The 13,433-nt window shown below is 38.8% G+C and overlaps 1 protein-coding gene across 2 annotated transcripts in view; it reads left to right on the forward strand.

Moving 5' to 3' along the window:
• The window catches only part of rad51d (RAD51 paralog D), an 18,883-nt gene continuing 5,450 nt past the window's right edge, over positions 1–13,433 (forward strand). For both annotated transcript variants that reach the window (XM_046039364.1, XM_046039365.1), the window contains exons 1-7: positions 1–422; positions 505–566; positions 4,822–4,940; positions 10,785–10,866; positions 11,060–11,194; positions 11,280–11,372; positions 11,507–11,597. In XM_046039364.1, coding sequence (XP_045895320.1) covers positions 341–422; positions 505–566; positions 4,822–4,940; positions 10,785–10,866; positions 11,060–11,194; positions 11,280–11,372; positions 11,507–11,597 — 664 coding nt within the window. In that variant the 5' untranslated portion in view covers positions 1–340. The remainder of the gene's footprint in view (positions 423–504; positions 567–4,821; positions 4,941–10,784; positions 10,867–11,059; positions 11,195–11,279; positions 11,373–11,506; positions 11,598–13,433) is intronic.

Genomic DNA, 13,433 nt, shown 5'->3' on the forward strand with positions numbered 1-13,433 from the left:
ACACAAGTCAGCGTGTACTCTGCTGTAGCGTTAGTGGAGCAAAAGTTTATTGTAAAAGCATTAGATTGTCGTTAGTAAACACTGTTAGGCTTTTGTCGTCGCGAACTTTAGAAGGAGAGTTGAGAAAGTCATTCATAGTATCTCCAACGACCGAACAGGCAGACAAGTTAACTTAGCTATAACTTAGCCACTAATGCTAAAAACAGTCGAAGCTAGCAGCGTCTGTTTGGGTGGCTAGCGCACTTCACTTTTTTTGCTTTTGGTTTGTTTTTAGCGCAAGAGACGAGTTATTTTCTGACATAATAGTTACACGTGAGCCTGCAGTCAATAATGCAAGACCATGGTCGTCTTGAGAGAAGGAATGTGTCCCGGACTGGATGAGGGTTTGGTGCGCGACTTGCGTGCTGCCGATATTAAAACAGGTCAGTGTGTGTAACGTTAACGGCAAGAGATGAGGATGCTTCATCTTCTAGCAGTAACACGTATGCTTTCTTGTTTTCACAGTGGAGAACCTGGTATCATCTAACATCGAGGAACTTGCTCAGAAATGCTCTGTGTCATATAAGGTATTTACACCATACGTGAAGTTAATTTCTAGCTTATTCACTGAGGTTGAGGGCCCTGAAAACAATGCATTTCATTAAGTAAACACTTTGGACATCAACCTTGCCAGATTGGGTTGTCAAGTTCCAGTTCCAGTCACATGTTCCCTTCATAACACAGCCACTTAATTCAAGGTGTCCAAAAAACATTTATTGAAGTGCTGCTTCAATAATACATTTCCTCACTGTAAGTTTAGATAACAGCTCATAGCCTGTAGACACCCTACTTCCTTGTAATAAATCCAATGCATAGCTTTCCTTTGCAGTATTACCAACTTTTGAAATTAAAACAAGACACCCACATTTTATACTTGGCATAAACAGTGTAGAGTGGGAGGTTTAGGCCCTGACAATATTATGTTGATCTTACACTTTTACCACATGCAGAATGTGTTTCTCATTCTGTATGTGGTTTATATCAGGTGGGCTGCAATTTAAAAAAAATCACCCTTAATCTAAGCAGAGCTCCCACTGGGCTTGTTATGTATACCCATGGCAAGTCAGGTCATCTGGTTAACAAGCCAGGCAAAATTGTTTCACAGCACACGTTCAGTTCCAGGTCGAAGATCACATTTGCTTCTTCTTATTTTCTCTATATTTCATTGTATTTTTCCCACTCAGCAGTTTGCAATTAGACTGTATTGTTTTCTGTATGTATAATAGACAAGTCACACTGCAAAAATAGTAAAATTTATACATTAATAAATAAAAATAGTGTTTTATATGTAGTAGTATTATGTGCGTACAGTCAGCAATAAACAGTAGAAAAGTTTCTAGCCATCAGGAAAGCAAAACTAAAAACTCGTGTCTGCCACAAGGTCCTTCATTATCAGTTTGAACCCTCAAAGGGAGTCCAGCTATTTCACTTTGAAATCATTTTGCAGTGAGAAACATGAAGAGAGAGCAAAGATGATCATGGAGGAAAAAAATCTGCCTGCCTTAGTTCTGACCTTATGGGCAGATAACAGGAAACGTTTTTTTTTAGATCATACATTTTCCACCAAATTTCTTCAGAGATATAAGAGCGCAAATAATCAGTAAGGAGACCCACAAGGGGCCGTCAAGATAAATGTTCATCAGTGAATAATTATGTGGGTGGACAGGGCTTGGAAGTCAACCCAAGCTTTAGTTGGTAAAAAGATGAGTGAGAGCTTGTTCAGTTAGAAATACATCTTCTGTGGTCATAGTGTCTGTACATGTATAGGAAAATAATTGTTTTTGAAGTGGAAAAGTTTGGAAAGCGTGAAATATATTGCACTGTCCCCATACTCCTATCACTGCACACATTGCGTACATAAAAGGATTCACTAACTTACATATTGTGGTTGCGGAAGTTAAATACCACATTGATTGAGGTGATTTGAGTTGAAAGTGTTAAAGATATCATCACAGAATGAATGGAAATGTGTTTCCCCCCATGAGATCATTTCATGTGTCCGCCTGCAGCAAGTTCAGGTTCATCCTAGTGACCAAGCTAGACTTCCTGACCAGCCTATTCAGCCTGCAGGCATCCCCTGAGCTGATAACCACCATCCCTCTGGTCCATCAGACTCCTGCTGTTGATTTGAACCATTGTTGAACACACATTACATACATACATACATACATTACAGCGGCGAGGTCACTACTGGGTCATCTGCACTGACACGTTTATCTGACTTGGGCAGCCTCATACAGTTCAATTAAAGCTGCACAAGGCAAGGTTTCTATAAAAACATGCCCATCTTCTGAGCCCTCACCCCAAATTGGACACTAGTATTCTCACTAATTGAGACCCAGCAGATTTACCTAACTTCCCTAAATACAATTCTGCTGTTGCACATGAACTCTGGCAGGAAATATCCCTCTGCCTGGAAGACGAGACTAATCAGAGTGTAAGCCTGCTAAGCAGCAGTTAGTGCTCTTTCTATAGATAGCTGGATTCTGGAACTTTTTGTTTTGCTTTTCTCCTCTGTTTTGTTTTCATCAGTGTTGGGCAAGTTAAGCAGAAATTGTTATAAGTTACTAGTTACTTATAACTCATTTGAAAAAATAATAATATTACTTATTACTGGGTGGTAAAAGTAACTACTAGGTACTAGTTACGTTACTAGATTACTTTCACCCCCCAACCAAAGCAGTCTCTCCCGACTTTTTAATCATATTCATAACAGCAGCAAGGAGTTTGGTACATTACAGGTACACCATTTCTTAACACCACAGGCTGAAATAAAAAAAAAATCATGTCAATCCATACTTTTGAATTACTGTTTTTCTGCACATGCATTCGTGAGAGCAGTATTCAGTATTTTTTTACAAAACGTTAAACGTTGCTTACACCACTCTCTCCCAACGAGTCCAAGCATCACTTGCAGTAGCGGCCGGGGAGTTTCTTTCTATAAGTTTCACATTGCTGTGCTGCTTCAACAGTTAGAATTGTTTGCGGTTGAAAGCTTTTTGCTGCTCGCACTCAGTTTACAATGGACAACAGTGTTCTTTGCATGTGCCACAAGAATGGCAATATCTACAGCAGTAGAAAGAACTCCTACCTTCCCCTTCTCCATACTTCTTTTAGCTTCTTGGCTAACAGCTGACTTAAACCAGGGCTCTGACTTAAACAACATACGGTCCGGTGCTGCTGACCTGCTGACCTGATGTCATGTTGTAAGATCCAGTGGGATGTTGTCCTACTGCTCGCCTTCAGCGGGCATCATAAGGATTTTTTATATAAAGTTGACATTCATATTCTATCAGAGGTCTTTGACTAGCCACCTGATGGATATAATATAGGGCAGGATATAATTATGAGAGGGAATTGGCATAAAATTGTATTGGGATTTAATATGATTGCTCATAAGTGGACGTGACTTAGTGACCATGGACACTCTGATTGAGAGCCTGATTAATCTGCCCACAGGCGGCCAAGTGTGGGAAGTGTATGAAGAATCACAGTGGTTTGGAGTGTGATACCACTCACCCATTGTTAGATCTGGAGGACAAAACTTTTCACAAGGCAAAATATGCAAACACACACCTCAGACCCTTGATATCGCTGTGATAGCTGTGACCCACAAACGGTCAAGTGCAGTTTTATATGATGAGAGGGGTTAGCTGGATCACTGTGTGGGATCTAGTGCTTATGGTGGGCTTGGACGTTTTATATTTCTTTCCCAAATAAATAAAAAAGCAAGAAGTATGTGATTTGGTGTGTAGCTTTGAATTAATTTGCTGGAGTGTAGTTCTCATGCAGTTCTAATTAGTGACAGGGGAGATGAAGCCTTGTTGAGGCAACAAGACTTTCCAGCCTATTGTGTGAAAACCAGGTTAATTTCTTGGGGCTTCAGGTTAGGGATGCACCAATCTGACTTTTTCTGTCCCAATACCAGTACCTGGGGAAGTATAAAACATATTACATATGTTCATTAACAGTAAATGGACACGTAATTTACTTTATTGGACCCTCTCGTGCCTCGGACCCACCCACTATAGTCTCCAAATGCTATGGGAAACACTAAGTAAAAAGCACATTTTGACTGTTAAATTTCTGCTATGGTTAAAAAAAAAAAAGGCAAAATAAATGAAAAAATGTGAATGATGTCGGTGCATCCCTGGTAGAGGGGTGAGTATTCTTCCTTGGCAATTTAAACGTGTGAAAGTGGTGAGCGTGTGGGTTGTTTGCTTACAGGTTTTTAACCTTTTTTCTATTTCATTATTAGACCAACACATTGAAATAGTACAACGTAACATTGATATTAAACACTGACACAAGACAATTGAATAACATGTAACCATAAGTCTGCATTCAGTGTCCATATAAGTGGAAAACAAAAGACATGTGAGTACATTCAAATAATCTACTTAGATTTTATATTTCCTCTATGCAGGCGTGTAGGTATGTGTGAAATGTAGTGGACAACCATTGTTCTGTATGCAGCTGTGTGTAAAGGTTGAAGAAAGCGAGAGAGAGAGAGAAAAAAAACTCTTGAGATGTAAGTGACATGCTGGAGTTATTAAAATGTAAAGTTGCCTACTGAGGCTTCAGTTATCAAATATTAACCAAAGAGCAGACAGTGTGGACATGATTGCATCAAAACAAGCCAAAAGTTTACCTTGTGCCTGAGGATTATAATCATGATGGCTCAATTGGGCAGAAAACTATCCAATCTGGCAAGCTGGTCGAGGTACATGAGTACATGTGTAGTGGCTGATCAATGCAGCAGTTGTGTTTTTTGCATTTCAGGCTCTGTTTGCCATCCGTCGAGTGCTGCTGGCCCAGCACACAGCATTCCCCGTGTCAGGTGCTGATCTGTATGAAGAACTATTAAGCTCAACAGCCATCCTTTCCACTGGAAATCCGAGGTAAAGACAATTCTGCACACACAGCAGAGCGCACTGCTTTGTCCCTTTGCCCACAGGGGGATTTAACGGTGGGCTTTGTGCCACAAGAGCTTCAAGGAAGGTTCACCTCCAACATCAAATATGTATTCCTAAGGACAAATCTACATATTGAATTGAAAAAGTATTTTCCCAGTGTTCAGTTTAGAGGCAAAACTAATTTTGTGGTGGTGCTTATTTAAGCGTATAGTGGCTTCTTCATTTGTGCTACCTGATCTGAATTATTGCAGATTGAAGTCTTGGATTTGTTTGGTGGTAGTAGTAGCTGTGTCTTGTGTGTATTGAAAGTTGACATGATGCTGTTAGGCAAACATAATTTTAGCTTTTACATGCTATACTAAATTCATTTGTGCTTTTCATTTAATCAAGGGAAGCAGCATTTTAAAGTCTGTTTCATTATGTTTGCAATTATTGCTATCAGCTTTGCAGACCCATACTGATTGCCCACAAGCACAGGATGACCAGTAAAATCAATAGTATTGTACCTTACCAGATACGTTTTGTAACCAGATTCCTCTGCATCGATCCATTTTTATCAAACAAATATCTTCTCAGTGTCGTTAAAATTGAATTTGCATTGACCTGTGCCGGTAGAATATGTGTGGAGTCTGGTAGCCGTAGTTAAAAATACAGCATAGAAATAGAGTGTTTTAGAAATGGATTGTATGCTATGTTTTAGCAGCTAAAGCTGACTTCTTTGCTTGTTGTTCCATTTGGTTCGTAAATGCAGCCTAAAGTGGCTTCTGATATATATCAGCTGCATTTACTTGGCCTGACTACTTTCCACTGAACAAACAAACACCACGCGACATGTCCTTTAAAACATTTTCGCTGTACATCAGAGAATCAAAATTTAATGACTTGGAAGAAACCAAAAATTCCCACTGCTACCAGTATGGCATTGTATTACAGTGGTGCTTGGAATGAACTTGCTAAACTCAGACACAGCGTCACATTAAGGGTTTGCAAGATATGTGCGCTGGTATCACAAGATTAACTCATCTGAATGCAGTCATAGCACAAAGTGTGGCTGATAAATATTCCACTTTTAGAAGGGAAATATTCTGAAGCCAGGACTACAGCCTGCTCTGGCAAATCTGTGAAATGGACCAGCCTGGCATAATTTATAGGATGGTACCATTTTTACAGTTAGAGTTACCGTTTCAGTATAATTAATGACCACAGGTGTTTTTTTCCCCCTCTCCATATCTCTTTTTACGTGCTTTTCATAAATTAGTTAGTGCTTTGGATTAGTGATATGAAAGTGAATCTGCCATGTGAGTAAAGGCAGTGTGATTTGTGCATCTTGTCTGCGCTCTACTGGTGAAAAGATGAACAGATGAATGATGCACTTTGCTGTCCATAGTGTCGGTCAGAATGGTGTATACGCAGAGACAGAGTAATAAAACATACACTTAGTTGGCAGTTTCTTTGGTACGCCCAGCTAAAACTAATATAGTCTGATACAACAGGTCTGCAATATATCTCACTTAAATAAAGATTACAGTTCTAAATCTAAATTCTCTTCATTTTCAGCTTCTTAAATATGAATATTTTCTGGTTTCTTTACTCCTCTATGACCCTAAACTGAATATCTTTGGGTTGTGGACAAAACAAGACATTTGAGGTCACCTTGGGTTTTGGGAAACACTGATCACCATTTTTCACTGTTGTCTGACATTTTATGGACTAACCCACCAATCAGTTAATCGAGAAAATAATCAACATATTAACTGACAATGAATAATAATCATTAGTTGCAGCCTTAATTAGAAACACTTCTCAGTATAACTGATGGGCGGTTTTATTAGACTGTATTTGTTTTAGCTAGATGAACTTAATAAACTGGCAACTGAGTGTGTAATATGTAAAAGATTTTGTAGAGTTGATGCTCTGAGAGGCTGATCGGCTGCATAGACAGAAGAGAGAAGATCTTGCTGGACTCTGGGTCAGAATCAGTGAACTGGATGTAGAAAACAGTATGCGTTATAACAGCATATAAGTGAAAAAATCATTTGTCTTTGGCACTCAAAAAACATTAATGCAACTTGCATTTCAAACACCCCCATCACAGATCGGCTCGTAAAGCACAAAAGTAGTATAATCATTAATAATGTATAATAAATGGCACTCATTTATTTTTAGCCAGTCAGTATCAAACAACATGTTCAGTGACAAACAAAAAGAAAGCAACGGAAACTATACAAATCTTTTTTAAATTTCCTGCTGCCATTGTGGTTTTTCTTACAAACAGGATGGATGATGAACACTTTTTTTGGTAGAATAATGACACAATGATATTGTAATACGATGCATATGCTGCTGTGGAAGTGTTTGGGTGTGATCAAGTGATACAATTCAGCCTCACATTAAGACCTAACTGAAAATGCAGAAAATTGTTTTCTGTCACAGCCTTCTTGTGAGGAATTCAGCCTTGGAGTTCAGCGTTAGTGGCTCTCAACAGTCCACAATCTTACAGTGAAGCCGCAGCTGACAACAAGTATTGCAGACCATTTATGTAAGATTATGTTAATTCCCGCTTTTTGTTTATATTATAATCCTGGTGCTGGGTCTGGCCACAGGAAGGAAATATCTGTCCACAGTAATCAAACATTTTCTTTATAAGCTCTTAAAGACAACTACACTCAACAACATAAACTGAGCTTGTTCATTGCCTCCACTCCAATCATACACTCACATAAAGACCCATTAGTTCCAAGGACCGCACTGTATTCTGGTCTCACTGATGAGTGCAGCCCAAGGGAAATTCCAAATCAGTGGCTTTTCAAGGACAATCTCTCCTCCTGAGCCCTTACAAGAACACACAGCCTGATGTTTCATCAACAGTGCAGTCAAAGAAGGCGTCCCCACCAATTCTCCTCTTCACAATCATGCTGTAGGTGATAAGAACCCCAATCAACCAACCACAGGCTTCCAGTGATGCTTAACCTTCAAGCTGGAGGGTCTTTGCTATGTAGATTTAACTGCGTCACTGTCACATCCATCATCACACGTGCAGGCAAAAGTGATGAGATGCCACAAACCGCTCAGATCACTGGCCTTAAAGGTCAACACAGACAAATCAAAGTATTCCAATGCTGAAAGAACAGATAGTTAAAGCATTATGACAAGGACTGATGATTAAAACAGCACTAGACCTGTTGCCAATAAGAAACATCTGCATTTTGGTCGAAATCTAAAATTCTCTAATGCATCAGTGTTTTATGCTGTTGTGTAATAATAAGAATTTTCCCAAAAATAAAAGGCAAACGAAATTGTCACTTAACTCAATATAACAAGAACAGTAGTACAAGTGTGACTATGTATTCTGACAGGAGTTCAGCACTTGACAGTTTTTGGTACTCCGTGTTATGGACACATTTGGGTCAGCATTCAAAAAGTATTGGTTTGATATTCAGCCTATGGTGAAACCAACACGAATGAACACAAAGCAAAAACTCATTTTTCTAACTTAATAAAATTTAAGAGTTTGAGGAGCCACTGTTTCTGGAAGTATTTTCTCTCATTGTAAATTCCAACAATATCTTAAATATTCCTCAACATGGAAACGGGGGAGTATCCTACATATTGTAACAGTATTATAAATAGTTTTGGAGAAATCATGTTTTCTGTCAGTTTGGTATGGTGGAAAACTCCAAGTATTTCTTCAGCCATGAGCAGCTACAAACGAGAATGATAGGAAAAATGGTTTTAAGATCTCGAAAAGGTATTGCTAGACATTTGACATTTGGGAGGAAAATCTTACCATGCATTTACATGAGATAGTGCAAGTACTATTAATTGAAAAGCAAAGTATGATATCAGTTGAATAGCTTCAGAGCTTACCATCAACCCTAGATATGGATACAGCAGCTCTCCAAGCAATGATGTTGCAGAATATATTCCTGTTGTATTTCAAGCTAAAGTTGTGGACAGCTGGGAAGACTGGACAGGCTATAAACGAACCTGACACCTATTCTGCAGTTGCCTGGCAGAACTATTGTTCAGAAAATGAAATCATGGAAGGTTAAGGTTGCACAGAAATGTTATTGGCTGTTGATAGTTCATCATGAAACTTTTAACCGTGGCCCACTTTGAACCTTATCCACACATCAGTCCAGCCTCTGTTCACTCAGCTCAGTAGGAAATTAATGGGCCTCTGGTGATTTATTGCTTAAATTTCTTGAAGTGTGAACACACAAAAAGAGCGGATACACTGAGGTGGAGAAGGTCATGTATAAACCACATCGGGTGTGTGAAGGTGTGGCTCAGGGAAGATTTACCTAGGCAGCAACAAAGAACCTATAACAAGACTGACAAGGTTGGAGATCTAAGAAAAGAACAGACTCTACTTCACTCTTTATCCCTGTGGGTAAAAAGTATCCATCTCAGAGTGTTCCTGCATCATTTCCCAAACTTCTTCTGGAGTACACAATAGCTGTTTCTCCATCAACATTTTTTTTTATGCGCATTTTGAAGTGTAGTCTCTCCATTTTCAGATCAATGGCCATCAGTTCCATGTGGCTGGTTTTGTTTCTGCTTTGGAACCCATACATATTTATTACAGCCATCTGTAACGTCAACTACTGACCTAACTACGCGTGCTGTAGCCTGGTTAATTCACTCCAAGCCAGCTAATGGAAACACACACATTTCGCATTTACTTTGTGTTTTCTTTTATATTTCAAAAGTCTGTTTAAAATATGCGTGACAATTAGATGGAAACATGACTATTGTCTTGCATGTTTTAGATCTTTTCCTGCTCCAACATAGCGGACTTAAATGATGTGCTTGATCAAGCAGCTTCAGTTGTTCATAACAAGTTAATCACCTGACCACCTTGTTTAGCTGCACTAGCTGAACCTGCAAAGTCATATCATGATTAGTTGGCCACACATACAGATACAGACAACCTCCTGCTTCCAGGTCTGGCAGACCACTTCCCATTTTACAGGATGTATATAAAAAAGGGATAAATATATGTTAGATAGAATGTTTATTTGTTGTTCACAAACAATCTTGCAACTGCTGATAAATAACAAAAGAGGTACATTTGTTGGTTACTGCAAAATACCCTCTCCATTACAGAGGAGTGTTGTGGTGGCCTGGTGTTTAAGATCAGTGTTCGTACAAAGTCCTGAAAGTTAGAAAATTGCTTAATTTTTATCTTAAAAAGCTGTATTAACCCTGTAACATGCATATACCATATATATGATTACATATGGAACATTTAGCAATGTATTGTATTTCACTTTATTAAATATATTTAAATTGGCACTAGATCCTCAGTAGACATGTTTCCATCACTTCAGAGGACATTACATTGATGTACATTAGCTTCCTTGGAGACTTATCCTAACCAGAACCGTAAGCCAACCTTGCTCTAACCTTGAACCAAGTCAGGAACTTGCGTTTTGTCCCCAAAAGCAAGACAAGATCCCACAATATGACTGTGTAAACAGATTTATGTCTCCACAACATGAGTGATACATGTCCACACACACACACACACACACACACACACACACACACACACACACACACACACAAAAAAATAAGCCAACTAGTTTTGATAGATTCAATTTGAAAGACGCAGCCAGTGGCTGAGCTTGATAAGCAATGAAACAGGACTGAAATTAGGAATTGGCTAAACATCTTAAGAATAGTCTGGAACCTAATGCAAGCTGTTTTGTATTATTTTTTTCACCCAACTGCAGTTTTTGTTGGCTCTACGGATGTACTTGGGCTTAATAGTTTATTACATCGGATGGCAGTTGTGAGTAATGAGTTGTACCTTGTTTCTTGCAGCTTAGATAAAATGCTGGATTCAGGCTTGTATACTGGAGAGATAACAGAGCTGTCAGGAGGCCCAGGAAGCGGCAAATCTCAGGTGAACATTTCCTACCTTCCTCTCCATCGCTGATAATTTCAGACTCATAAATTCCTTCTTCTTAGAATTCCCTCTTCTCCTATAGACTATAAAAATTGTACTTTGGCTGAAATAATACTTTTCAGAGTTACCATTTATCTAAATTGTCCATGCTGTCATTAACTATTCCCTGCCCGCTTGTTGTGTCTCCTAGGTGTGTTTTGGTGTTGCAGTGCACATTTCTTACCAATTGAAACAGAGTGTGATATTTATCGATACGACAGGAGGGCTGACTGCCAGCCGCTTGCTTCAAATGCTACAAGCTGAAACGAGTAACACAGAAGAGCAGGTGAGTTGACAAGAATTGAGTTTTAAACAAATATTACTTGACGGTAATAGAAAACAAGTTAGTTATAAGAACTGCCATTTTACAGATGGAAGCTCTTCAGAGGATCCATATCTTTCGTCTGTTTGACATCTTCTCTCTACTTGACTGTTTATACAGTCTTCGCAGTGGCAAGCTTCAGGTTTGTTTGCTGTTTTTTTTGTTTGTTTTTTTTCATTTGCTAATAATATACCAACCATTCTGCTGTACCTGGGGAACTTTTGAGAAGGATGGATCAAATTTGTAGTCATTGAATTTTGTCACATTTGTTATTAGGTGTCTGTTGGTGGTGGCTCTGTCAAGGCTGTGATCGTGGACTCTGTGTCAGCTGTTATCTCTCCTCTACTAGGAGGCAAACAAAATGAAGGTGAAATCTCTTTCTGCTAGTCCATCACAGTCCCATCATACCTGCGGCTGTGTTTACACCTGAGCCTGTAAACTCCAAATGTCTGACAGGAATCTGTAGAATGAACATCACAACAGGGTCCCCACACGTTTTGGAAGCATGACATCTAATCCAATAATAAGAAAGTGTGAAAATAATGCACAAACATTTGTAAAATCACGTTAAACCCCAAAACCATCACATTTAGAGTAAAAGGTCAAATATCTGCCTCAGCTGCTGTCTGGCCACTTGACAGTCAAAATAATTAAAAGTTCTTAATCCAAGTGAACGTCTTTGACTTTATTGCCAACAACTGTATTACAGAAAGCTCCAAAACAGATTTAAAAAGACAGCACACTTTCATTTCAAGCTCACATTAATAATGTCACTCGGTCTGCGTACTTTCATATACATAACATTAATCGCCTCAGACCGTCTCTCTCACCCACTAGTACAGCCATTCTCGTTCACACACTAGTTACATCCCGCATTGATTATTGTAAATTCTCTTCTCTTTGGTCTTCCAATTTGGCTTTCAAATTCATACATAAACTTTAACAGGTTCAGAACTCTGCTGTCTGTATCATCACCAGAACCCCTTCTATTAGTCATATCACTCCTGTCCTTCAGCAGCTTCATTGGCTCCCAGTTAAATACCGCATTGATTTTAGACTCTGCTCCTGACCTACAGGGCCATTCACAACCTTGCTTCTCTGTACCTCACTGACCTCCTTCATATCAACACACCCATTCCCACTCTTAGGTCTTCTATTCACCTCACTGTACCTCCTGCTTGTTTGACCACTGTGGGGTTCAGAGCCTTCAGCCGCTCTGCCCCTCGTCTCTGGAACTCTCTTCCACCAGACATCCGTAACGTTGACTCGCTTTCCATTTTTAAATCCCGCCTGAAAACACATCTTTTTAAACTGGTATATCCCACGTGAGTACTATTTATCAGGGCATAGCAATCTTTGTTTCCAGTTGTTTATGTACCCCGATTTTATGCACTGTAATTATAGTTGTTAATTTGATCAATTTATTGCTATAAAGTTGTTTTATGTTTTGTGAGGTGACCTTGAGTGAAAGGTGCCTATAAATAAAAAGTATTATTATTAATTAAACAGTCAGTCAATACAACAGGGTCTGTTAGCACCTGTGAAAAGACACTACAAAAGGCTAAAAAAAAGAGATGTAATTTAACTGAATTAAACTAAAAACATTATAATATTTAAATGTTACTGAATTATGAGAATGTTGTTAAGAGCTAAAACAATTAATTGTAAAAACCCCCCAAAAAACCCTGTTTTGTTAAAAGCTATAGACACTTAAAACAGACACGACTGTATGTGTCTATGTAGACTCATATTTTCATGCATAAATTCACACCTGACCAACCTCAGCTTTGTTATAAGAAAGATATAGTTAATTTCCCTCCAAGCTGTTTTTTTTTTCTCCACACTGAGAAGGCCTGGTCAAATGGAAAAACCCACTACAACAAATGAAAGAAAACTGGTGGTTAAAACCAAGAGAATTACCTCAGTTCAGTAGATCATTTCGTAATTAGTTAATGTTGGGATGAAGTAGTTACTAATGTCAAAACCTTTTTTTAAAGAAAAAAATGGTAATCTTTTCAGCATATTTGGCATGAATATTTAAGCCGTTTCAGCACTCCGTCATTCAGTCACATAACGTTTCCTACACGAACCTTAGGTGGTGAGCTAAAACGTCTGTTATCCACCTGCGAGTTAAATCATTTTTGTGATCTCACAGATGTCTACTATCGGCCCAGAATGATAAAATATGTGCTGGCGGCGAAAC

Source organism: Micropterus dolomieu, linkage group LG23, assembly GCF_021292245.1.
Source record: "Micropterus dolomieu isolate WLL.071019.BEF.003 ecotype Adirondacks linkage group LG23, ASM2129224v1, whole genome shotgun sequence".
Taxonomy (NCBI): Eukaryota; Metazoa; Chordata; class Actinopteri; order Centrarchiformes; family Centrarchidae; genus Micropterus; species Micropterus dolomieu.